The sequence below is a fragment of the Anthonomus grandis genome, chromosome 7, assembly GCF_022605725.1.
Source record: "Anthonomus grandis grandis chromosome 7, icAntGran1.3, whole genome shotgun sequence".
Lineage (NCBI taxonomy): Eukaryota > Metazoa > Arthropoda > Insecta > Coleoptera > Curculionidae > Anthonomus > Anthonomus grandis.
The window spans coordinates 31,496,834-31,523,981 of record NC_065552.1 but is presented as its reverse complement, the minus strand read 5'-3'; the positions used below and the strand labels follow the sequence as shown (position 1 = coordinate 31,523,981).

The window sequence follows — 27,148 nt, the reverse complement described above, 5'->3', positions numbered from 1 at the left end:
ATCTGATAAAATTATACATTGTGCGTTTTTTGTGCTCAATTTTTCAAATATTTTGAAAATTTATTATGCCGGTCTATGAAAAATTGCGTCAGAGGTAAAGAAAATGTTGGAAATGGCTTTTAAGATTATAATTTTGCTTATTAAATTAAATTGATGGATACTAAAGCAAAGATTAAATAATAAAAATATTTGGTACTTTTTTAAGATGTACAGTTTGAGTCTGTATCCTGGAATAAATTCAGTAGTTATTTGTATATGTTTTTCTCAAAAAAATCCTCTGAACCGTCGATTAGTATTTTTAGTTTTCTTCGCGCTTTTTTGTTAAAAACACAGAGTGTTCCAAAAATAAGATAGGACTTCATCGATGATTTTTTATTGCATATTTCTAAAGACGTATCAAATTATACATAGCTATAAAATCTGTTTTACTCGAAAAGTTTTTTTAACCAATGTTTTAAATGTAGTCCATTTACTATTTAATATTATCCTAAACGTACTTAAAAATCGTTTGAACATTTTTAACGATTTATGTAGAAATTAATATTCAGTGAGGCAGACAATTGAAATACTTATTATAATGTTATCGATAATTTTTTTTTTAATGGCTTTAATTGCTTATTTGTAAAGAGCATATCGACTTATACAAAATTGCAAAATTTTTGTTTTTTTATGATTTACGAGAAAATTGAAACACCTTGTTTTCAAGAAAAACAATAATTTACTCCAATTTTTTTCTTTTTATAAGTGTTCAAAATGTAGCTCATTTACTAATTAGCAATGCCCTAAACGTACTTGAAATTCGTTTTTGAAGTAGAATAAATTAATCTACACTCATGCCTTATTCTGGTTTTTAACTCCTCAATGTTTGCGAGCTTGGAGAAATAGACTTTCGATTTTAAATGTCCTGATAGGAAAAAATCTAAAGGAGTTAGATCGGGAGATCTTGGTGGCCATTCAGAAGGTCCTATTCTACCAATCCATATGGCTGGAAATATAGTATCCAATTAGATCCGAACAGGACGTGCAAAATCGGGAGGCTTCTTCTTGAAACCAGATGTTCCTATTTGATATAGCAGCTTCTATTTGATCAGGAAACAAAGCAGCTAGATCAGGAATTAGTATTTCTTGTAAAAACTGTAATTGCTCCATTTAGATTTTCTTCAAAGAAAATTGAGCCTATAATTTGCTAACCTACAATTCCCGCTCATTTACTTTCTCTGGGTGTTGAGTGTGGCCTTGCCTCATGCAACATGAATTTTCTTGTGCCCAATAAGGACAATTTTGTCTATATTCTACAGCAGTTCCATAAATTGTTCGCAAAATTCGAATCTTCTATCTGCATCCTCTTCATTAAGTTCCTGGAAAATTGTTAGGGATCAAATTCCTGTGCCTTCAGAGCTCTTACTACTGAAGACTGACTTCTAATTCGCGAGGTACTTGTCTAGTGAAAATATTAGGATTTTCTTGAACACATGAACACATTGAGCGCAGATTTACGAGAAATAGTTGTTCTTCTAATGTGGTCATTTTACCGAAACTGATAGTCCATAATCCCCTTTTGGGTTCTGGTTCTATGTCCGAATCTAATCATCATCAAGATTTTAATCTTCTGCTTCTCAGTTAAAGAGGGCATTGCATTTAAATTAAAAATAGTACTTAAATCTGATTATTTGACTTGTAATGATCTACTAAAAATTAATAGACTTTACACTCAAGTCTTTTAACAGTGTTAAAATTTACTACTTTTACTGTTTGAACGAATATGGAGTGCAACATATTTTTCTAAAGCCTAAAACCTATTTTTGACCTATCGTATTTTACAGTATTATTCAATGAAATCAAGTAGTTGGAAACTACAGGTCTCAAAATATTGAAATTTTGCAATTTTTTATAAGACGATATGCTCTTTAGAAATAAGTAGTAAAATCCATTTTATAAAAAAATCATCGATAACTTTATAATATGTATTTCAATTTTGGAACTCACTGAATATTAATTTCTATATAAATGGTTCAAAACGATTTTTAAGTACGTTTCGGATAATATTAAATAATAAATGGACTATATTTTAGACATTTGTTCGAACATTTTTTCGGTAAAACAGATTTTATAATTTATATCAAATTTAAAAAAAAATATAATTATATTGAAAATGATTTATTGTTAATCTATAATTTGATATGCTTCTTAAAAATAAGCAATAAAAAATTAGGGTTACTAGTAAGAAAAATCGTCGATGACGTCATATCTTATTTTTTACATATGTGGTATAATTTTACATAGTATAACTTTGTTTTCAACAAAAAATAGCGTAACTGAAAATACTAATCGATAAGTCAGAGGATTATTTTGAAAAAAAATTATATGAACTACTGAATTCATTCCAAGTTACAGACCCACAATGAATAGTTTTGTATTCTTAGAATATCCATTTAATTTTACTCTTATTGCCAACAAAAGGCTGGAGTAAATGAGACAACATGTACATACTAAGTAATATGAAGCTGATGAACTCCGTAGTTAAAACTTAATAAAAAAAATTGGTACCAACTTTAATATTACATAAATTTATAATTTTATAGAATTATGGTTTACAATATCACATGCTTCGATAAACCTTATGTGAAATTACGAGCTGATTTAGTGATTAATTTATTATCTAATTCAATTTCACGGTCTCAATATTTACATAAATATTTACTCCTTTTGTTTAAAATAAAGTTAGTTTTTCATTTACAAATTTGTTCAAAGTTATTGGTAGATCTCTAATTGGATCCAAACTACGTCATATAGAAGGTAGTAAACTCTTAGTGAAGCGAGATAAATTTTATTCTGTATCTAGATTTCTCGGAACATCACGACCGAACAATTCCTCCTAGCAGCAGCTCAGCTATGCCACATAGACACCGCTTTAGCTGAACAAGTGTGGCTCAGCATATTTCCCCAACTGTGGAGAGTCTTGGAAGAGGAAGAACGTCAAATCTTAGCTCAAGAAATGGTGCCGTTCATCACTTCCGGAACGCATATTATCCAAAAAGATTGCCAGCCTAGCGCTTTGAACACTTTCATAGAAGCCCTATTTAGGTAAGGGTAAACCATTTTTTTAGGCAATTGTTAATTTTTCACCTAACTGTACAGATGTAACCCTCAAATACAACTGGCACCTCCTACCATGAAATACATCGGTAAAAACCACAATTTGTGGCATAGGATGGCTTTAACCATGGAACAGCAAGCGTTTAGTGCGGCAGCTAAAAACGCAAATCCGGCCAGCTGTTATGAATTTGAAGGAGAACAAGTTAGTTTTGAAAATTATCATTTCCTTAAAATGTTTATACAATTTTTTTCTTTAAGAACGAACTACTCGACTCCCTTGCGGACTTATACCAGCAAATGTGCGAGGAGGATCTGTGGGCGGGGCTATGGCAGAAACACGCCCATTATAAGGAAACTGGTATGGCAATCGCGTATGAGCAACACGGATTCTTTGAGCAGGCACAGGGAGCCTATGAGGCCGCAATGGCTAAACATAAATGTACGTTTTTTATCCCAAGAAACATTTTAAAAATGAAACTATTAATTTGAAGTTTTAGCTGTGTACACGTAAAGTCTAAATAAAAGACTAAAATGTTTGTATAACGTGTATATTTTTAAAAAAATTTACAGCAAAGCTTTCGGCTGCTAAGCCATCATCTGAAAGGGATGTCATTTAAAAACATTTCTTTTTTTTCCTTTTCCTAAAACAAAAATAACTTACGTGTCAAACATTTACAAAAAACTCTTTTAAAATGGCTGGACATTTATCAATATGTAACATAACATAAAACTGGACGCCACAATTTTAAAATATTTTTCTCACACATTTAGAGACGAGATCGTATTATATCATCGTCTCTATATGTTGTTTTGAATTGATGTTTTATTTAAAAGAAACAAAACTTTGATATGTTTCTGCACTTTGAAAACCCCTGTATGTCATGAAAATAATTTTAAAAGATTCTTCTGGAACGCTTTTGATAATCCCAATTTTTTTTTATTACCCTGTATAGCCATAATATTCCGTGTCGTATGTCGTGAATAACCCTGTATAACGTTTAAACTACATATATTTTAACTTCTGGTTATTATTTTTATATTATCTATATCTTTTGTCAGATATACTTTTAGCTTAATAAAGATGCAAACCCGTATCGAAAATCACCATTATAAAATAAATGTTTCAATAATAACGTTACTAAAACCGTATGGTCCTTTTATTCTTACTTGAAGAAGCCAAATATTAAGCGACCGCAAAAAAATATATTGAACTCTGCCGGCCTCAGAGGCGTGGCGTTAAAATAAAACGGGTGGGTAATATAATAAAGTTATCTTCATAGTTTCAATTCAGTTTTTTTTTATAATAGTTTTACTAACAAAATTAACTTCAATTGCTTTGATCTAACGGAATTTTTATCAATTCTAAATATGTTTTTGGTTTTGAAGAGATTTAGAATTGATACTGTTAAAATGTATTATTGTAAAGCTTACATGAGTTGTTTAAACGTTATACAATGTTTTAAGTTAGGGACATAAGGTTTAATTTAAAATACAATATGGTTTAAAAATGCACGTATTATACAATACCTTTTTATATTAAATTGCCTACTTTTTCGCAATGGATCATGCAATCCGAAATTTATTGTCAGCATTGACAGATGCAATAATGAATCGATTTGGTACCCAACAACGTGCGTTTTATGTCCATAGCTTTTATAAATTAAATCATTCCTACATCGCAGTTTTACGTCGGTTGGGTGCTCGTTATGCTCTTCACAACGTCAGTGAAGCACCTAGTACCAATCTCATCAATTCTTGGATGAAGAAATTTGAAGAAAGGGATTGAAACTATTCATCCTTCTGGAATCGTACGAAATGTGCACAATAATCAAAATATTGACCGTGCTGGCGATGCAGTTGTCCAATATCCACACAGATCTCAGTGCAAAAATATGCTGCGGTTCTCCAGTTACATGAATCTAGTTTTTTTTGTATCTTAATGAAAGACCTTAATCCCTTTTTGAATAGGATTTTGTCGTCAACAGGAATGTCCTTAATTTTCAAAAAAGTTATATGTATATTGTTTTTTGAAACTAGTATTTGGTATTTTATTTAGCATTCTTGAATGGTTAGATGCATTATCCATAACAATTACTGAATTTGGATAAATGTTAGATAATGTTGCTGATTAGAAAACCATTTTTTAAATAATGCCGCAGTCATATCTTCAAGGGAATCAGCTGAAGATTGAAAAATATTTTAAGCAGACAAAAGTAACGCATTTTTAACAAATCCTTCTGTACTTTCCGCATGAAGTATAATGACTCATTTGCCTATTGAGCATGGCGTATTCAAAACACAATCCGTGAAATTTTCAACCCAACGGTATTTAATTACGTCATGCGTAAAACCATGTTTCATCTAAATATATTATACTATTAAGTTTATTTAATTTACGATATAATTTAATACTATGCCAATGTTTTAAAATAATCCAATTTCTGCATCGGGCGGTCTCTTTGCAAATCCGCCGCGGCATAGTATGCTGCCAGTGTACCGCCATCTTAAGATAATTCTGGGAAAAGAAGTAGGTTTAAAACTGGCCTCGGTCTATCAATCTTTTCGTCGGCACGCTTTTATCGTTTTTATCGTCATTCAAGTGAGATTAAAAAGACTATACCAGTCGTGTCCCTTTATCTTTTTTTGTATTTTGTATTAGGACGTTACGAGTTTAGGAGGTTATTGTATAGTTGATTAAAACTGCATTTTTCCTCTAGCTGACGCAAGTTTGGGTCCAGTTCCCGCTTCTTATCAACGAGAAATTTTATTATGGAGCGATCACTGGATCCGGTGCGCTAAAGAACTTCAAATGTGGGATATTTTGACTGAATATGCAAAAACTGGTATAAATGATCCGCTGCTTTTACTTGAGGTAAATTTATACAAAATTACTTTCACACAAAATTCCTACTTGTAAATTAATACAAAACTAGAGTTTGGTAATTCAATATAATTTTTAGAGTTGCTGGAGAACATCCAAACCGAATTGGGAATCCATGAAAGAGGCGCTTTCGAACGTCGAATTCTGTTGTCCAAAAGAGATCGCTTGGAAAGTGACGCTGTATGGTGGATTTTTATTAATCTGTCAACCGGAGGAAAGCAAACCTTATTTTGAAAGGTAATTGCTACATTTAAAGTGAAACTCTTAGTACTACATTATTTCTTTAGGTACGTGGATACTGCAACGGCATTATGTTTAAATGAATGGAGGCGCTTACCTCATATAGTAAGCCACATACATTTACAATATTTGCAAGCTGCGCAACAAATTATGGAGTTGCAAGAGGCGCATCAAATTCATAAAGGACTTTTGCAAGGTAAGTTTAGTTTATTATGCACACATTTTGATTTAAGTATTAAAGCGATTGATTTCACTACTAATTATTGATTAGTTACTAAAAATTAACGCAACCAAGACGTCATTATTTAGGAATGTAAAGTCCTTAAAACTTAAAAAACGAAAGGTTTGTTTATACAAGGTGATTTTTAAGTTGATACTTTTTTTTTAACTGTGTATAGAACTCGGTAAAATATACATTTTTTTCAAATGACTTTTTTCGATACACTCAAAAACAAGGGACATACAGAATAAAAAAAGTGAATATGGGTTTGTTTTTCATCGTCTGTTTATGTTTAGTTTTTGCTCGAATTTTTGTATTATCGATCACGCATTGTATCGATCAGTTAGTCTTAGACACTTTTGGTTTATTGTTGTTAATTTTAAATTAGCAAATCCTAAAAATGGCACATCGTTATGAAAACAATGCACTTGTGGATATGTTGCTTATTTATGGAGAGTGTCTTCAAAGTGCTGCTGCTGCTTCGGTATTATACGCAGACCGCTTTCCTTTGCGAATCATCTTACACCCAGAAGTTTCATAAATCTTATTCAACGGGCTAGGGATACTGACGATTTACGGGAACATCGTGGAGGGCATGCAGGAAGAGGAAGGAGACCTTAAAATGTTCATAGGGAAGAACAAATTTTAAATCTCATCGAAGAAGATCCAACAACAAGTACTCGAGTTGTTGCAGGGCAGGTCGGATTAAGTCAAACAAAAGTATGGACAACATTGCATGAGAATCAATTTATTCCCTTTCACGTTCAATGTGTCCAAGAGCTACTGCCTGAAGACTTCCCCCGCAGAGTTCAGTTTTGTGAATGGTTTCTACAACAACATGAAAATGATCAACATTTTTCGAACAAAATTTTAGCCATGGACGAGGCAACATTCACCCGGAACGTTAACAATTTTCGAATTACGTATGTTTGGTCTGTTGATAATCCCCATGCAATTCGCAGAACCTATTTTCAACACCGCTTTTCTGCTAATGTGTGGGCAGGAATTGTGAATGGGATACTTGTTGGACCATTTATCTTACCAGACCGTTTGACGGGCGATATTTATTTGGACTTTATGCAAAATAATCTGCCTGTTCTGTTAGAAGACGTGCCACTGAATATCAGACAAGCTATGTGGCTCCTGCAGGATGGAGCACCTGCCCATTTTAGACGAGAAGTGAGCGCGAATTTTTGGATATAAGTTACCCAAATCGGTGGAGTGGCCGAAATGGACCAGTTGCATGGCCACCAAGGTCGCCTAAATCCATGTGACTTTTCTTTGTGGGGGTATATGAAAAGTTTAGTTTTCAAGACGCCTATCGACACACAAGAAGAACTAATAGCACGTATTGAGCAGGCTGCGGCAACAGTTAGACAAAAATCGATTTCTCTATTGCGTGCCGTTACGGAACAGTGGTTACGTCGAGCAAATCGTTGTGTTGAAGTTAATGGTAACAACTTTGAACAACTTATTTAAATTAGAGAGGACCGTATTGGACTCATTTTATAACATTTTGGCAATGCAATTTTTTTATTTTTCGGTTTTTTTAATAAAGGTATTTGAAAAAAATGTTTATTTTACCGAGTTCTATACACAGTTAAAAAAAAGTATCAACTTAAAAATTATCCTGTATAATTTTAATATGTAGTAACTAGTGTCCGTCCGATTTTACCAGTTTGAACCGTATTTCTACCCTTGACTTGGATCATGTAGTGTTGTTCTCTGCTTCTTTTTTCGTGCTTTTTATTAGGGAATCCACAAGTGGATCTGGTGATGCCTACTATGAGCGAAACACGTGTATCCCTAACTTTAATTTAATAAATTTTGAGACCTGTGACTTAGAGAGTTTATTTCATTACTATTTAATGTAAGCCGGTCTCTTTGAGAAGAGATGAACTATTGTTTTGATTGTCCCACTCTGTATATTCAATTAATATTAATTGAAATTTCATATTTAGGTGGTCACCAGAGCTCCCTACATGACATGAAAGCGATAGTGAAAACGTGGCGCAATCGCTTACCAGTGATCGCGGACGATCTGGTGCACTGGAGCGATATTTTCTCGTGGCGCCAGCATCATTATCAAGTGATCGTAAAACACTATGAACAAAACAAGGACAACACGGCCAACTCGAAACTAGGTATATGTAGGTGTCGTGGCACGGTATTTTATTTTGGTTCTTAGTTTAGATTAGAGTAAAGGGTTTCTTTTATTTTGGGCACAAAGTCTGTTATGGCATGATAGAAAGTTGCAAGATTTTAGACCAAGAAGATTTAGCTTGCTCTTAGACTTTTTAGAATCAACCTTAAAATATTCAATAGGTACCTAAACAAGTTTATTACATTTTTAGGGATGCACGCGTCCGCTCAGTCTATAATCCATTTTGGAAAAATTGCAAGAAAGCACAAATTGGCAAACGTTTGCCTGGATTCATTGAATAAAATTTACAGTATTTCTAGCGTCCCGGTGGTGGATTGTTTCCAGAAAGTGAGGCAGCAGGTTAAATGTTATTTGCAGATGGCCTCTTTAAATAATAATAAGAGCGAATTACAAGAAGGTAAAAAAGTGCTTAGTAAAAGGAACGATTTACAAATTTAAACTTATATGTATCTTTTTAGGTCTCGAAGTTATTAACCACACGAAAATGCAATATTTCGGTAAAGATATGACGGCGGAATTCTATGCTTTGAAAGGTATGATGCTGCATTTGAGCGGCAAGTCTGATGAAGCGAATAAAGCATTTTCTGCGGCCATTCAAATGCATGACACTTCGGTAAAAGCTTGGGCATTATATGGAGATTATTTAGAGAGTGTATTTATTAAAGATCCCAGACAGGTAAGAATTAGAAGTTTTTAATAGTAGTGATAAAATTAAATTCTCATTTTTGTACAGGATTGGCAAGTAAGCGAGATAAGCAGGTATCTCAAGAAATGTTCATTTGGCAACCATGTATTTTTTTTTAATACAAATATGGTCTTGAGAAAATTCTTGACATTATTTTCAAGTAGGGTGTCAAAAATATACCATGTGATTAAAATTTTTGGCGTAAAATGAGAAAAACTGATAAAGAACTGACTCTTAGGCTCTAATTAGGAACTAACTATTAGGTAACAATGCAAGCGAAAATTTAAAACGGCTATTATCTTCCAAACAACCTTTTGTTTACTAAATTCGGATGAGTCGTTTAGGTTTAAAAATTTTCAGCAATTTTAATGACTATACTTTTAATAGTTTTCTCCAATTCTCATATTTTTGGTTAGTATACCAATAAACCGCAAACTAAAATTGTCTATAATTTCTGAAGTATAATCAATCATCAGCTAATATGTATCATCAGTTAATATGTATAAGTTAAAATATTAGTTTTGGGAAAAAATTGGGATAAATTATACCTTAAGTGTTAAAATTCAAAACTTGAAAATAATTTTCAGTATGTTCTCGTGACCACATTAATAATTTTAAAAACATTGCTATTGTTGCCCGATGAACAGGTTGTCAATCAAATACAGGTTGACCTCACTTATTTGCCTACCATATGCACACTCTACTTAAAAAATTGTAATAAACAACGCACATTTGAAACGGCATTATTACCTACTTTAAATGATACTCAAGATAAAGCTAACAGTATAATTAAACGAATTTTTCTCCGGTTTTGATTTAAAAATCCATTCTTTAAGGATCTTCTTATATATTTAGGTTTTCTCAGTCGTTTTTATCTTATTAGGGGTGCTTGAGTAATTTTGAGACCCAACAATTTTCCGAAAAACTTTTTGTTATGTGGAAGTGGTACGGTCTACAGAACATTTTAAAACAAAACAATTTAAAACAAACAAAAATTTTAAAAACTTTTTGCTAAATGACTTTATTTAATTTTTAAAAGGATATTTGGCAACGTTTTAGGTATAGTCAATGATAAAATCTGGATTTCACTTGGAGTTTCCTATTGCTTAATGTTCTTATTATTAATATAAAAGTATTAAAATAATTACTCAATAATAACACGCACTGTTTATATTATTCCCTCTTTAACTAAATATGGTAACGATTTCGCATTTGATATGTAAAACGTAAAAATATAAGAGCTTATGTCTCCAACCCAACCTAACCCATCTCAACCCACCTCCTACCTTATTCATGAGAATTGTGACAAAGGTTTGATTTGATTGTGATAACAAAAATCTTATTATCTTATTTATTAAAAAATTACTAATATAAATAATCTGAGATGGTGAAACAAGGTGCTATAAAGTACTTGTTTAAAAAAATCTAAGGAACTTAAACAATATCTAAAGAATGAAACCTAAGAAATTAGCTTTACAATCTGGCAATACTGTAGTTATTAGTTTGATTCACTTCAATGGGTTATGTCAACGTTTCCAAATTATTCAAGATAGTGTGGGAAAGAAAAAAGTATTATTTGCTTGTTATATTTTATTTATTTAATATAGGAATAAAAAAAATATTTTATATCAGTATAAATAGGAGCATAAAAAAATTGTAATTATATAAATATAAAACCAAAAAAATCTAAAAATCGTTAGGTAGTAAATTACTCAATTAGGGATTATTTTATGAAGTTTAGGAATTCTCTTTTGAACTTTTATAAGTTACTTTTTTATATAAAGTAGTTTTATTTTGATTAAATAAAAATCTTCAAGTTTACTTCTTTAATGCAGTACTTAATGTGGTGTGTTAAAAATCTTACATTTAATTTATAATTTTCCGAAATTATCGCCGACATAAAATTTAATTTAATTTCATTGGGAACATAAAAAGTTGTCACGGTATCTGATTTACATGAATCATGAGGTCCCGGGTTCAAACCTTGTATATATTTTTAATAATATTAATAATATTTTGACTAATAATCAAAATAAGACTTTCATTATTAATATTAATTATTTTTTACTTTAAAATATTTTAAGTGATTAATTTATTACAAACTAAAACAATCATATATTTAAGCCTGTATTTAGTATGTCCAAGATGATAATAAAGATAAGGTTATCAGAAAAAGTTTGTAGTGGAGAGTATGTGAAACAATTAATTTATAATATACAACTGTCAATGTGAGATGTGACACGATAGATCTTAAAATCTACAAATATAAGCAAAACAAAAACACCAATTAACAATTCATTAAATATTTCAGAAAAATATAATAACTAAATCAGTACTTTTTCAAATAGTATATACTTACTATGTTTGTAATTATACAAACACTTATGTGTGTATGTATTTCACATGTACTTGACAACCAATTTCTTAATACCTTATAAAGCTATTTAAAATTGAGGTAATGCGGCTAAAGTCTATAATTAATTATATTCGATTTCTTACGACTTTTAACCCCCACATTAAGGTTTTTCGGAAAATATTTATTATTTATACATTGTAGAAATTATTTCAGAAATTTGGTTTTTGTATGGGGAGTAAAACAACGAATTTATGCCGAATTTATTTTTGACTGATCTCATAAATATTAGGGAAGAAACATAGGCACTAATTTGTTAGCATATTTTGCTCCTTCTGCATAGTGTGTATTAGAGGTGTTTGCTATTTGTCTAGGGGTAGTACAAATTTCATTGTTTGATTGGAATATATTCCTTAAATGGAAATAATGTAGCATAAATATTATTTATGTTAAGACATTTTGTCGTTAGGTTTTTCAAAATATTTTCATGTGATTGTTTTCAATTATTCACAGAAGTGAAAAAGAGTTATTTTTCTTTTTTAAGAAATGACCATTGCTTCAGTAATTATTGAATGTTTAATTGCAGATAAGTTTGGGTGTTAATGCTATGGCATGTTTCCTGCACGCCTGCAGACATCAAAACGAAGCGAAGGCGAGAAAATACATCGCGAAAGTTTTGTGGCTTTTGAGTTACGACGACGAGAAAAATAGCCTGATAGAAGCGTTAGATAAGTATGCCGTGGGAGTACCTCCGATTTTATGGCTGCCATGGACCCCGCAACTATTAAACTGTCTAGTCCAGTATAAGGGGAACGTCATATTAAATTTGTTATGCCAGGTAAGCTAAAGAATTATATTTACAAACAATTTTAAGATTGATTTAAAAAAAACTATTAATTTCAAGAGTAAAATAACGAAAGCTATTATAGATTATAGTGTAATTTGAAATAGTCGTCAAATGAAAAAAGAAATTTTACATAAGATATCTTTTGATTCAATGTTTGCACTGATTAAAGTTGAGAGCATTAACTCTGGCAGATAAGCAGTTGTAGAATTTAATTGGTAAATATGTTGTGCCACTTGTGGATCTCTTAAGATGGCCAAAATGTGATAATAGGTATTGTTAGTTGTAGGGTACTAGTGTTGATGTTGGTATATTTTGTTTAATGCGCATAGCACAGGGTGAAGTTAAAATTTGTAAATCCTTGAATAAATTCTGTATCCAAGGCCAAAAATGTATGAATGTATGAAAAATGTACAAATTAATTTATAATCTAGGTTTACCTTCACATCATATCTTTTACTACGGACACTAACCGAATAACTAGCTAAACCCTCTGACTAACTGTATAAGTATTTATTATCAAGAGGACTTACTGACGCCTATTATCTACTCAAATCCTTGATACGTATAATGCAACCCCGTACGTACCATAGCCGTAAAAAAATAAATACAAGATTTCTGCATAGTCCAGAACCTAAAATTCAATAATCAAATATCAAATTTTATTAGTCGTATATTACGCAGTTTGTTAAAGTACCTTTATTTTTGACAATACCGAAAATTGTTATAAAGAGAAGTTGGTTAGAACTAAAAACGATGTTCAAACATGCAATTAAATACTGGTACTTAAAACATATTTTTTGCATTTTTTCTCAAACTATCTTGGAATACCAGACATTTATGCCTTTTATTTATTATAAACATGATAACTTTTGCGTTCAAAAAATAATGAGCAAATTTTCACAAAACAAAATAATTTAGAATAACAAGTATTTTCTTAATTTATATTGTACGCTTGTAATTACGTGATACCTGCCTGGTAACACTTTAGCGATGTATTTAAATGAACAATATTATAATAATTAATTGTAATAATTTTAACGAGCATTATTAGCTTCTTGTCGCTCCTAATCAGTTTGTATAATTGTATAAGACCATAACTTCGACGTTTGGAAATAACTGACCCTTTTCAGCAGACAACAAACAAATATACAAGAAAACTAAAATAGTTTTTTGTATATCTAAATTATTCCTTTACTAATAAAAAATAATTTAACTGTAATAAACACTAAGATATTCACAAAATACAAGAAAAAATCAGCCGCTGCACTTAGTTGACTCAATTCGCTATTGCCTCAAGATATCCGCCTTCTCTTTCAATAGAGGTAATTGTTCTTTCAAAAATGTTTTTCCATACTCTTCTACTCATAACTATTATAGAGTAATACTGTGAATTACTCAATGATTTTTTCCAAATAAACAACAGCTGTAAATGGCTTTTGAAGATATACATTTTGCTTTAAATAACCCGGTAAGAAAAAAATGCAGTAGTATCAAATCCGGAAAGCGAGGTGACCAAAAAATTTCCAAAAATCCATGTATCCATAACTATTTCATTAAAATAATTTTCAAGGTATTGCCTTACATCCAATCTACTGTGGCATAGGCCACATAGAGCACCATCCTGTTGAAAACATCTTTGTTTTGTGCCTTGTATGGGGAAAATGTGTTTTAAAAAAATTTGAAACATGTCATCATTGACAACCTTTTGTTTGCGTTTCTTGCTAAATTTTTTACTCAAATTCTAAATACAACTGATTTTTTCAACATTAGTGTCAGAAATTATATAAATTATATAAACAATTCATTTGTTTGTCAGTGTATCCCAGATTTTACGTAATTTCACTTACATTTGCATTGTTGTAAATAGGGATAAAAATGTAAGTAGCAGGATATAAAGGTATTTTACTCTTAAGCAAAATTCAAATTTTTTGACAAACCTCATATACGACTTATATAATAATTTGATATTTAATTATTGCATTTTAGGTTTGGGACCATGCAGAACTTTTTATATAAAAAAAACTTTTTTTCCCAAAATTAGTAATAGAAAAGTTTCCCTTTTCCCTTCTGTATAAATAACCTGGCCAAAGGGAAATACTTGTTTAGATTTTTCTACTTTTATCAATTTTTATTTTTATTAGAATAACGCTATACAGCATAATAAACATTTTCATATTACGATTCTTTACATACACTGATGTATGTAAAGCCTGTATCAGAAAAATATTTTACAAATGCCTGAACTTACACGTTATATTTTGCGAAATTTGATTGTAGATAATACAATTAACCTCATCAAAGTCACATAGTAGATGCTTACTAACGTCGTACTGAAAACCGAAGTAGCAGAGCGCACGAAATGCATACGTACGCGTTGCCACTTTCTCTATGTGTAATGCTCGATTCCCCAACCTGTATAACTCATACCAATATACCTCAAGAATTCTCTTGGGACCCCATCAAGCATATTTTGACAAGATGTAAAATAGGGGGACCACACTGTAGGGCAATTTTTTATGTGTGGTCTTCGTAATGATACCAATACCGTTTTAACCCTAGAAATAGCAGTAAAATCTATTGTATTGCACTTTATAATATCTAACATCCTCAAAGCCTTGTTCCTGCCTCAGTGTGATAATAAAAACTAAACATTTTATGAAAAATTGTTCCAAGATCCTTTATAATCTTTTAATTATAATTTTTTTTTAAATCTTTTAATTATTAAAAAAAACGCTTAAAATATTTTTTTTTTAGGCTGGTAGGATGTTCCCTCAGGCCGTATATTTCCCTGTAAGACTGTTATATTTGACATTTAGAACTGCCACTGCTAGAAAAACCAATACAGTTCAGCAGCAAACCCATGGCCAGGATTCGCAAAAAGCTGAAGGTAAGCATACAATTTAGTATAGTACACTAAACATGCTAAAAACTAAATTAATACTAAAATCTAGACTTTTCATGACAACTTTATTCGATCGATATATTTTTCTTATAATCAAACAAATCGACATTTCATTACACATTAGTCAAGCGTTTTAGTCCATTTACGAGTCCTGAAGGAGTACGGTTATTTTTATCATATTCCCTTTTTTATACTACTTTCCTTTGTTAAATGATACTCAGCTCCCTATATTGGGTTCGGGTTAACCAAAATTCAGTATAACATTAACTTATTATCTTATTTCAGCACACATTGTAGATACTTCTCTAACAAATATACAGTTATGCCCTTAAATAACTAATTCGACTTCTCCAGGGTGTTTCAGATAATATCTTACATATTTTACTAAGAGATTATAGGAAATATATTTTTACAATTTAAATATATTGTAGATAAAGTATTGTAGTAAATATATTGTAAACATATAATATACATAAAGTATATTATATGTTTCCAAATAATATACTTTATGTATTCAACTAATATCATTATTTTATACGTATATGTTATAATTATAAAAACTGGAATAATACCCTAAAAAGTACAATGGAATGCAATAAATTCATTCTTAAATAATACCACATTAAATAGCAATACAAATCAAATTGAAATTATTGATGTACGCAAATGATGCTAAAGAAATTGCAAATAGCTTGAATAAATATTTTAAGAGGTTTAACGATTGGAAAACCTCTTAAAATATTTATTCAAATGAGGAATTTTAAGGTTCAACAATCAAGGATTGACAAAGCGAAGCCAAAAACTCAAATATGAAGAGTTTTATGATATTTGAGTTTTTATTTTGTTATCATTATGTTCTAACTGTAAACACATTTTTATAGTTTGTTTTCAAACAATGATTGATAAAAAAAAACGAATCATTTCATTTATACAAAACTGTTTTTTTTTTTAAATGATCTGATTGTAAATCATTGTTTTATTAAATAAGTTGGAAGCTATATTTTTCCCTTAATGTTCGGGACCTTGACATATAAATGCAGCAAACGGGTTACCGCTATTATCTCTTTACGTTTTTGGTCTGGAGTTAGATGCTCAGTACTGTTACAGTACCTGTACATAATTTTATTATATTTTATTGTATAATTGTGAAACTCTAGTCAAATGGATAAATAACGCATTGAATTTAGAGTCAATGGTTACAAATTAATCTTAAAATGATTCAAAACCAAATACTCTTTATTTAAGCAAAACAATTAATCTAATATAGTTGATACATCTCTATAAATTTTATAAATGTTAATCTTAAATCCCTATAAATATAATTGAACATATAAAAAATGAAATAAAACCTTTTGTTAAAGAGTTTCATAAATGTAAATACTTTTTTAACAATATAGTTGAACCAGTCAAAATTCATTTATAAAATTCTAAATAACATTCATAGTTTTTCAAACAACATACGAATATCTAAGAAACAAGAAGATATCTCTAAATAATTCTAGAACTAATATTGCACTGAGGGATACTATAACTAGGTCCTAAAGTACCCGTACCAAATACGTAAATATGGGTTTTGGAATTATGTTATTTTACATTATTTAATCATATTTTTACCGTATTGCAGCTGCTCAGGAAGGTGGTGCTTCCTCGCAAACCAGCGACATGGTCGAGGCCGCCTCTTTTAAAGCTCCTCCCGGAATGGTCCATTGTGTGAAAATAATGAACATGTTAAGAGGCATTCATACTACTGTCTTATCTAGTTTGGAAGGTATCGCCGTTCAGATGGAATGGTTTAGGGAGAATTGGTACGAAGAGGTAAGTAGAATCAACCTTTTGTGTGTGTCGGCAATTTTTTTAAACGGCATATTGCTAAGCTCATAATTTTTGGCTTTTAACATTAAATTTTTCTTTAAACTTTTTTTTCTAAAGCTTTAAACATCTTCGTATCTCTTATAGATTCCGAGATCCCCATGTTGAGGGTCGAATTTGAAACACCATGTATAGGGCATTCAATTTAAAATAACGACATTGATTTCTATCCTCAACAAGCAAAATATCCTTAATATACCAAAATGTAATAGAATAATATGTTTGAAGCTAAAGGGTATACTTAAGACTTTTTTTTAAATACCCTAAGTTCTTTAAAAAGATTTAGCCCTTTAATGAAATGGTCATCCTGTACACTGTTAGTAAATTTGTCAAGTTGATTTTTAGAGAGGTCTTTCTTAATAAAATTCTTAAAAAAAAATCTTATTCTATTGCCAAAAATTTAATTCAATAACTTACAGACTTTTAACATTTGCATACTACTGAAATTTACCTATGAAATTTTAATATCTTTACTACTTGATCATATTTTCTTATAGGTTTTACGTCAGTTACGTCAAGGTTTAACGAAATGCTATGCCATAGCCTTCGAAAATCGTGAGTCGGTAAACGAAGCCAAAATCACACCGCATATATTAAATTTCGTGAAAAAATTGATGTCGACTTTTGGTATCGGTGTGGAAAATATTTCCAGTTCGGTAAAAACCGCCACTTTTAATTCGGCGGCATCCGAAAGCCTTGCTAGGTAATATTTGCCAAATAGATTTACTTCTGACATATTAATCATATCTATCCTGTAGGAGGGCTGAAGCGACTTACCAAGATCCCGTTTTTAAAGAAATGAAGGAAGAATTCAAAAAAGACTTTGACTTTTCTCAGTCGAATTCAATGCGGCTGCACACGTTGATTTTTAAGCTTAAAAAGTGGATTAAAATCCTTGATAACCGATCCAAAATGATGCTACAGTAAGGCTTTAAGTCTATGAATACTAGTTTAATTTTTTACAAGTAACATTTTATTCTAGATCATTTTTAATAGAAGAGAAATGTAGATTTTTATCAAATTTCACGCTTAAAACAGCGGAAGTTGAATTACCGGGCGAATTTTTGTTACCAAAGCACAACCACTATTTTGTGAGAATCTCTAGATTTATGCCCAGGGTGGACGTGGTACAGAAGCATAATGCTGCTGCCCGACGGCTCTATATTAGGTAAAAAAAAAATTATTATCCACATTTTGGGTTTTAATTTTTATTTTCGATTTAAGGGGTCATAATGGCAAAATTTACCCGTACCTAGTGGTAAATGGTTCTGGTTTGGCAGATGCGAGACGGGAGGAAAGAGTTTTGCAAATGTTGAGAATGATGAATATGTTCTTAGGAAAGCAAAAGGTAAGTCTTTCAAGCAAATTTATTAGATCATCCGGAAACTGAATCAAGGGATTTTATTATTTATTTATTTGGGACATAGCCAGATAAATCCACTTCAGTAACCACTATTTAACAAACTAACTTACTGTATTTTACTTGTAAAAAAAATAAAAATGATATTCTTTTAGCAAGTACAATATTAAAGCACCAACAAAACTAAAAAGAAATCTATTTTGTTTAGTACTGTTAGTATTATCAAACCTTAGCATTCCGCAACTGAAAATGGTACATGGAAAAGATAACTGTACTTAAGCTGTCTAGGTAAAACGTTGAACAGTATGATACAATGAATACAGCAACACAGAAGAATCAATCATATTATTTAATAGATTCTATTTTTTTGAAAATATATAATATGCGCTAGTGTCCTCTTAGACTTTTTTGAGAATATTTTAAAATGAATTTTTAGATCTTCTATATTATCTAAATTTTGTGTAATTTAGATTTTTGAAGTACCTAGATTATCTATTAATAAATCCGAGCATTTCTAAGCATTTTGGAACCAAGTGATTGCCTTTTCTATCAAATAAAAATTGATTGTCAAAGATTATACCGAGTCTCTCACTTCTTGCACTCTCTTGAGCTAATGATAAAATAATTGTAATTGGGATTCTTGAGAACCAATATGGTCCTTGATGTACTCCAGATATTTTTAAAGAACCATAAACTTGCGATTAGTAAATATAAGGTAACCCATCTTAATATAGAACCTCACACACCAATTTTAGATGGTTTATATTAGTATTATGGAGAAATCTACCTTATCAAACCCCTTACTAAAATACTATAAATGGCATCAATTTGAATACGATGGTCAAGGTTATTTAGGTTATTATTTTAGGTACTTAATTAACAAGTTACTTTCAATAGATAGATTGGATAAAAATCCATTATAACACCCTAGATTTTAGATTCTACAACGTGAAAATCTTAACACATTTTTTGTATAGGGCCCTAAGTACGTTTTCTAGTTTTTCAGATATTTTAAATTTTACGTTTGCAGGTCGTCAAAAAATCATAACTTTTCCTATACTGTTTTTCAATAGATAACCTTGTATTTCTGAAAACTCAATTTTGGAAATGAGTGTTCCGTTATTGCGACACATACAGAGACGCTCAGAGAAATATAATAAAGTTTCAGTACAATACTGCAGATTTAGTTACAGCTAAATTTAATAATAGCCCTTAGCAGTTCAGTAATTCAGATTAAAATTTTTCGTAAATTTAATATCGTTTGTCCAGGAAGCGAAACATATTTGTGATGTAAGAAAAACAATTTTAATTTTTTTGTTTAATTTAAGCGGCTCTGCATTTATTATCTAAATTATTGTTACGGATTTTCCATGGGTTCAATAAATAAGCACACTTAAACACTAAACTTTTATTCACTTATTGATTATTTAGCGTACTTAAATCACAACTATAAACTTAAACTTAACATCGACTTAGTAGGGACCTGAGCCTATATATTGTTCTGTTCCTATATTGGGTATATAGGAACCTATATACCCAATAAGATTCTTCTGCTAATTTCTAGAATTTTAACAGAATGCTAACTTACTTTATATTTAATCCAAAATAAATATAGCGGATTCTAATTTGTAAAAAAATTTAATATTTTTTAATTATATTTTGGTGCTTCTTTCTGTATTACAATTCAACCTGTATTACAATTTGCCAAAATTAATATAAATACTACTATAGTCAATATCCTTTTATAGGAAATAAAACTGAAATTTAATAGTAAAAATGTATAGTACAAAACGCTGATTTTTTATCAAGCTAAACGTAGTGTTTTACATAAAATCAAAAATGTCTTAATATCATTTTAATTAGGTACAGGACATAATATACATACCTAATATATGCATGGACATGGACGTTATACGTGCTTTTAATATATAAAATAATTTTCACGTAGAATCTATCGGATATTCTTCTCAAAGTAATGAATTTGACATGTCGAAGGTATAAATATATGTCGAAGCAAATATATCCGAAAATGCCAAAACTATAAAAATGTTCCAATTGTGTACCTGGGGACCTGTATAATGTATATTCCAAAATCTTTCCTAACTAAATATTTCTCTCTAGGAAACATCCAGAAGGTTTTTACACTTCACAGTACCAAGGGTCGTGGCTGTCTCCCAACAAATTCGACTAGTCGAGGATAATCCTGCTTCGATCTCATATCTTGATGTATTCAAGAAAAGATGTGCTAAATTAGGAAAACAAGGTATGATTTAATAGGGTAAAATTTAAATAATTATTCAGGGTAATTTTTATAGTTCAATTTATTCATTAAAAAGGCATTTTAAAATAACTTTCCAATAAAATTATCGTTGTATTTTTTTCCTTTAGGTATAGAACACGATGATCCAATTCAATATTACTACGAAAGATTAGCTTCGGTGCAAAGTAAGGGCGTAAAAGCGAGCCACCAAATATACCGAGATATTTTCAAAAGTGTCCAAGACAAAATGGTGCCTAGAACGGTTCTGAAAAGTTGGGCCACCGAAACATTCCCCTCAGCCACCGATTATTGGCATTTTAGGAAAATCGTAAGTGCGACTACACTAGCTTGTTTTCTTTAAATTTTATTATTTTTTTTCATAGTTTACTCTTCAGTTGGCTTTGGCGTGCTTTGCTGAATATGTTTTTCATTTAACGAGGCTGAATCCGGACATGATGTATTTGCATCAGGATTCAGGATTGATGAACATATCGTATTTTAAGTTTGATGTTGATGATGGAACTGGTAAGTTTTTTTAAATTTAGATTGTAATTAAAATAATCTCATCGAATTCATGTGAACAGGAATCTCCCATTAAAATATTAGGACCTCTATTATATTTTATTATGATACCCCCGATTAAATAGGTTAAATTAGCAAACTAAAACAGCATTTTTTTCTGTTGATTAAAATGGTGAAAATAGAAAAAAATTCAAAATTGCGTTTTTGTGAAAATGTGAAAAATTTACTTTTGTTAAATGGAATCCCCTGTATATTTTAACATCAATCAAAAGATAATAATTTTCTTTAAAAAAAGTTTATTTACACCAATATTCCAAACCTAAAAATATCAAAATTATAGCGATAATAGTTATTTTACCAAATTTAGGCAAGTTGGTTTTAAACTTTTTGAAAGCAAAACAAATAAAACAATATTTGAATAATAAAATGATAATAGCCATAGAGATTTAATAAAATAAATCAATACTGACAGTTACACCTTAGCACGGTTTATGAAATCTAAATTAGTAAAATGCCTTTTACGCATGTCGAAAATATGATGTTAAAATGTTACCTTGTATGCGTAAGAGAACCGCTATCCGATATGTAATTGCTATTCATGCATTAGCAAATGGGAACAATTTTCACAGTAAAAATGTTTTTAAATATAACTATTTATTTATTTTTAGTAAAACACATTGTAGATTTGTAACATCTAGAGTTACAAATAATATATTTTTTAAATTTACATCTTTTTTTTTTTTTGTTGGATTTTTCACAAAAGACTTCTTAAATCCGTGACCTCCAAATACAATTTCCTGTGTCACTCGGTATACGTAACGGTGTGCCTCGAATTCGTATTAAAAGTAAACCTGTATTTATATGTAATATAAGTTCATTTATATGTAACTAAATATAATTTTTAGGTGAATTAGACCAAACAAGACCCGTACCGTTTAGACTAACACCCAACATAATCGAATATTTGGCCAGTATCGGAATAACTGGGCCGCTGACCGCTTCAATTATTGCCACAGCACGTTGTTTCGTTTATCCTAATTTTAAGGTAAGGATACTCCAAAAAAAATAGTTACAGTATAAAATATGGATATTTAAATATGTCTTTTTTTGGTAAGGTTTTAAGTATATTAAAGCCGATTCTTCGCGATGAAATGGTGCTGTCAAAAGTGACAAAAAAATCTGAAGATGTAAATGTGAACACCCAAGAAAAAATGTCTGAAGCAGAACAGATTATTAATATGGTCAATAAAGCGATTAATTCGATATCGAGTAGGTTGAATAGTCTGGCGCAGTTTGATGGAACTGATAGTAAGGTAAATTGACTCGTTTGTTTATTATATATTAAGCTAGCTTTTAACTGTTTCCTTTACTCTTTAGTGTTTTATAGATCCATTGAAAGACACGATTATAATCTGACTGCTATTTAACAATAATTAAAATGTAGTAAATTTTTATTTGATAAAGTCGGTATAGATTACGTCAAATTGTTAATTAGCGTTTATTGATTGCGAATTAAATTCCAGGCTTGTTGTTGTAGATCTACCTTTCACAAAGCCATGCTATCTAGTATTAATCAGATTGTTCATTAAGCGATATAAAGCAGAATGCAGTACTCGTCTGAAACATTTAGAAAAATGATTAATTATTGTTAGAGGACGATAATTCTCGAATAAGATTTTCATCATATTTTTTGTATACAGGGATAATTTTATGTTTTCTCAACTGAAACTTCGATACATCTAGTAGCATATTTTATTTACGCTCAATGCGACTTTGTAAAAAAATTGTAGCTAAACTGCACTGAAACCATCTCTTTTTCGATTACGTGAAAGGTAAATTAGTGAAACTACCCAAATCCATCTATCCATTTTTTTCTTGCGCAAAATCAGTACAATAGTGCCGGAATAACAAACATCAAATAGCAACAAAGTTTTTAATTTGACGCACAAACTATTGCTAGATATTGTTTTTAAAGAATTATGCATATAATAATATATAGAATCTCGTATCGAAGTACTTGCAAGCGTTCTTGAATACCTATGAAATGAGGAATTATTCTCCTCAAAATGGGTTAACTCTTTGTACCGGGTGTCCCACTAAGTTGCCGTCGGCTATATTTTTGAAGTGATTGTTTTTCAATTTCTTGAAGAAGCAATTACACCGTGTGATAACACAAACTTGATATCGAAGTTACTCTCTATTTAACGCGAAAAAGAAATTTTCGTATCGTAATGATGATATCAAGCACTATAAATGATTAAAAAATGGGTTTGTTTTAGGTGGCAACTTTGGTAACGGCAGCAAGCAGCTGGGACAATCTCTGTCGCATGGATCCAGCGTGGCATCCATGGTTGTAATATGTTACATGGTGTAATGTTGTACATGTATAAGACATTATTTATTTTTTCCTGCAAATAGACTATATTAGGGTTGTAATAGTGATTCAATTCTCTATTGGGTATTACTACTGTATTATTATAGCGTTCAATTCTAAAATTGTAAATAGTGTAGGTTTAAGGAAGAACAAGAAACGAGTATTGTCGGCTCTTTTTGCCTTTATTTGTAATTGATTGATTATTGGTTTCGTATTTTGCTGTTAAAAATTAATTATATTTACACGAATATAGTTATTTATATAATGTACGCTTAAAGTAAATATTTTATGTACATTGACTGATCATGTCGCGATGTTTGATTTATATAATTAATTTTTCTTTTGTAATTGTGTCTTAAATTGAATACATTTTTTTGTTTAAATTTGTTACAAAAATTCTTTTAATACTTTCGCATGGATTCATTTGCATGTAAATGTGATGATCATCAAAAACTATATACTAGAACTAAACTATAAAAAATAAGAATTTAGAAAAAGACCGTGCGTAAGTCGTAGTGACATTTTGAAGCAAATATTACTGAAATTATAATAATAAGTCCCTATACTTGCAGACGTATGAAGAAAGATTATGACCTTATGGAAAGCATGGCACTTACCTGAATTTCTGGATTAGTTCAATTGGAGAAGGAATTTTTCCACGTCGACTGACCGGTGAAATTTCTTTACATTTTCTTCGACACAATCTGCTACAGTTATTAGAAGATATTCCTTTAAATGTGAAACAGAATATGTGGTTCCAACATGATGGGGTTCCATCACATTTCAGACAAAAATTTCACGGACCCATTTCTTGGCCCTCTAGCTCCCCAGATTTAACGCCTTGTGTTTTTTTGCTGTGAGGCTATTGGAAAGAGTTGGTGTATCATGATGGTGTAGTAAATACTCTGCGAGAACTTCAAGAGCGCATTAAAAATTGTTGTGATTTAATCACCAGTATTTTATTTTCAAAGCTTTAAAGAGTCGTGGATTCGCCGAACAGGATTGTGTGTTAATCGAACAAATGGCGACAATTTTGAGCAATTTTTAAACGGTAACCATTTAACTTAATAAGAGAAATGAAAGATTTTTTAAATATCGGAATAACTTAATTTTCTTGCTTCTCTAAGTTGCAATAAAAAACTTAATCTGTTTAGTAATCATTACGCTTTATTTGCTAATAATCATTACGATTTAAAACTAAAAAATAGTACGTAGTAAAGTAAATATACAAATGTAAATAAAACGCTATCCAGCAACAAAAAAAAAAGAAATTTGACGAAGTCAATATGGCACAAACAAATATCTTAACAAATACAGAAATAATAATGTATACATGTATAAAAAAAAAACTTAAAGTTAGGTTTGGAATCACAACTCGATCGTTATTATTCGCGTAAATCATCGATCGATCGAATAATATATTTGAATATAATGCAAATCCTGTTATTTTAAGGGAAAAACACCCAAATAAATGGTTATTTCAATATATACATATAAAAGGCAAATAATATCTAACACTCTTACTATACTGCAGGTATTATGCTTCCCCTCAATTTTGTTTAGTAAGAAGTATCTGTAATCATTTACGAAAGTTTGCGTTAATAAAAAGTGAAAAAAATCCAACACCGAAGCTTAGTTAGGTAAATGTTAGTAAAAAGGGATGTTAGTAGGTGCTTCTATGAAAAAATTAGTGAAGAAATAAAGATAGAGATACTAGGGCTATAATGGTGGATCCTAGGTATTATTTTAATACTTGGAGCACACAACCCATCCTACCCTCATTCTTCAAATAAGAGTAGCATATCTACTGTGCCAGTGCTAAAAAGTGCCCGTTTACATAGAAATTACCAAAAATTTCTAGTAAAACCCAGTCAAGTTAAAATACAGAATCAATCACCCCATATTATGATATCAAAACCATGTTAGCATGCAAGGAAGGGTGAAAAGCAGCCCTAAACCTCAGTTTTACCAGTGACGATTAAGTTAAACTAGGTCTGAAACATGTTAGCATGCAAGGATTAGGATGTGATTAACCAATAAAAATGAGACTCTAAGACCACTTTGACGGAAGGTAAGTTTTATGTGGGGGTAAATATCATAATTTAAGGTTTTAAATAATATTTAGAGTATTTGGAATGTTTTCTTTATACAAATTCTGTATTTAAACTAAGTGCAGACCCAACCACCAAACCCAAGTAGTTTTGTTAGTAATTTAAGCAACAGTGTTGAAAGATATAGACTTTTTTTTAAACACTTGAAAATCATATTATTAAAAAAAGTAAAAGTCATAACTTATGTCTATTTTTTAAGCATTAGTTATATTGTGTGTAATTTATTATCGTTTTATTGTAATTTTTTAAATTATATAATTTTTTTGTAATAATACTTTTTAGGAGCCAGGTTCGGGTTTTAAGCCAAACGCAGCAATTGTACTATACTATGATAATATAGGTCAAATTAGAGGAAATATACGTTAGGTTAATACGTTTGCTTTGGTTGATTTTTAAATGTGATAATTTTGCGACGAACTTTATGCGTTAAGGGTTCGTCGGGATGAAATAGAAAAAGGCTAAAAAATACTGAGTAGGTACACAATATCTAAAATAGGCGAAAAATAAATCAACATGGATCGACAATAAGAATAAATAAAATAGTAAAGGTTACCCAAAAATTGATAAACAGAAGCAGCCAAACTTATAAATCAAAACCCTTGGAGCCAACCAAAGCAATAAAATTTGTTTACGGAAAAAAAAAGTTAGGAAGCCAATTACAGTAGCCATTTTCTAGCCTATAATTATATAATATACTCTAATTATCTTATATATAAAATCAAAATATGTTAGTAACAATGACGAGAAAGCGCGCGCGGTAACTGAAAGTATATATATATAATGATGTATAGTTAAAGCTCTAGCCGACAGACAGACACATAGAACGTGCAAATGAATGAGTGAATGAAGTCCATCTTTAAATAAATACTCGCTTAAAGCTATTTTATAATACATCACAACACCAGTCTAGCTTGGGTTTTCTTTACATTTAATCAGAGGTAACTCGCTTGTTCACGTAGTGTATGTACTGCTTTGATTTTTTGACTAGATTTACTCTTGTTTTTGCCCCCCTAAACTGGCCGGATCAGTACACACATATGACTGTATCCATTTTGAGCATTATATATTTTTGTTTAAAAGCATTTTATGTTAGTAAAATATATTCCATATACTTAAAAAAGGATATTCGAAAGGGGTTATTCACCGAAAGCGAAAAACCACATCACCATCGGAGCTCACCTAGGAGGCTCTTAACTCGGGGGAAAAATCGGAGAAGTACAAACCTTCAGTACCTATAAATAAACGTACAGTAGTAAGGGTCATT

The 27,148-nt window shown here is 30.6% G+C and overlaps 2 protein-coding genes across 10 annotated transcripts in view; one reads left to right on the top strand and one right to left on the bottom strand.

The window, feature by feature from the left end:
- Window positions 1-24,156, top strand: part of LOC126738113 (transcription-associated protein 1) — a 79,083-nt gene extending 54,927 nt beyond the window's left edge. For 2 of the 4 annotated variants that reach the window (XM_050443268.1, XM_050443270.1), the window contains exons 39-60: window positions 2,843-3,084; window positions 3,139-3,298; window positions 3,355-3,535; window positions 5,814-5,968; window positions 6,057-6,214; window positions 6,265-6,413; window positions 8,399-8,581; window positions 8,792-8,998; window positions 9,060-9,277; window positions 12,226-12,477; window positions 15,241-15,373; window positions 17,013-17,203; window positions 17,755-17,960; window positions 18,016-18,180; window positions 18,240-18,425; window positions 18,482-18,605; window positions 20,739-20,880; window positions 21,006-21,205; window positions 21,261-21,402; window positions 22,305-22,444; window positions 22,515-22,712; window positions 23,679-24,156. In XM_050443268.1, the coding sequence (XP_050299225.1) occupies window positions 2,843-3,084; window positions 3,139-3,298; window positions 3,355-3,535; window positions 5,814-5,968; window positions 6,057-6,214; window positions 6,265-6,413; window positions 8,399-8,581; window positions 8,792-8,998; window positions 9,060-9,277; window positions 12,226-12,477; window positions 15,241-15,373; window positions 17,013-17,203; window positions 17,755-17,960; window positions 18,016-18,180; window positions 18,240-18,425; window positions 18,482-18,605; window positions 20,739-20,880; window positions 21,006-21,205; window positions 21,261-21,402; window positions 22,305-22,444; window positions 22,515-22,712; window positions 23,679-23,756 (3,810 nt within the window). In that variant the 3' untranslated portion in view covers window positions 23,757-24,156. Of the gene's footprint in view, window positions 1-2,842; window positions 3,085-3,138; window positions 3,299-3,354; window positions 3,536-5,813; window positions 5,969-6,056; window positions 6,215-6,264; window positions 6,414-8,398; window positions 8,588-8,791; window positions 8,999-9,059; window positions 9,278-12,225; window positions 12,478-15,240; window positions 15,374-17,012; window positions 17,204-17,754; window positions 17,961-18,015; window positions 18,181-18,239; window positions 18,426-18,481; window positions 18,606-20,738; window positions 20,881-21,005; window positions 21,206-21,260; window positions 21,403-22,304; window positions 22,445-22,514; window positions 22,713-23,678 lie in introns of all 4 variants that reach the window. The other 2 variants (XM_050443267.1, XM_050443269.1) reach the window with 1 other exon arrangement.
- A 762-nt stretch (window positions 24,157-24,918) lies between these two features.
- Window positions 24,919-27,148, bottom strand: part of LOC126738115 (uncharacterized) — a 72,164-nt gene continuing 69,934 nt past the window's right edge. For 5 of the 6 annotated variants that reach the window (XM_050443274.1, XM_050443272.1, XM_050443271.1 and 2 more), the window contains one exon: window positions 24,919-27,116. The gene's annotated coding sequence lies outside the window, so the exon portion shown is untranslated. The remainder of the gene's footprint in view (window positions 27,117-27,148) is intronic. The other variant, XR_007661222.1, reaches the window with a different exon arrangement.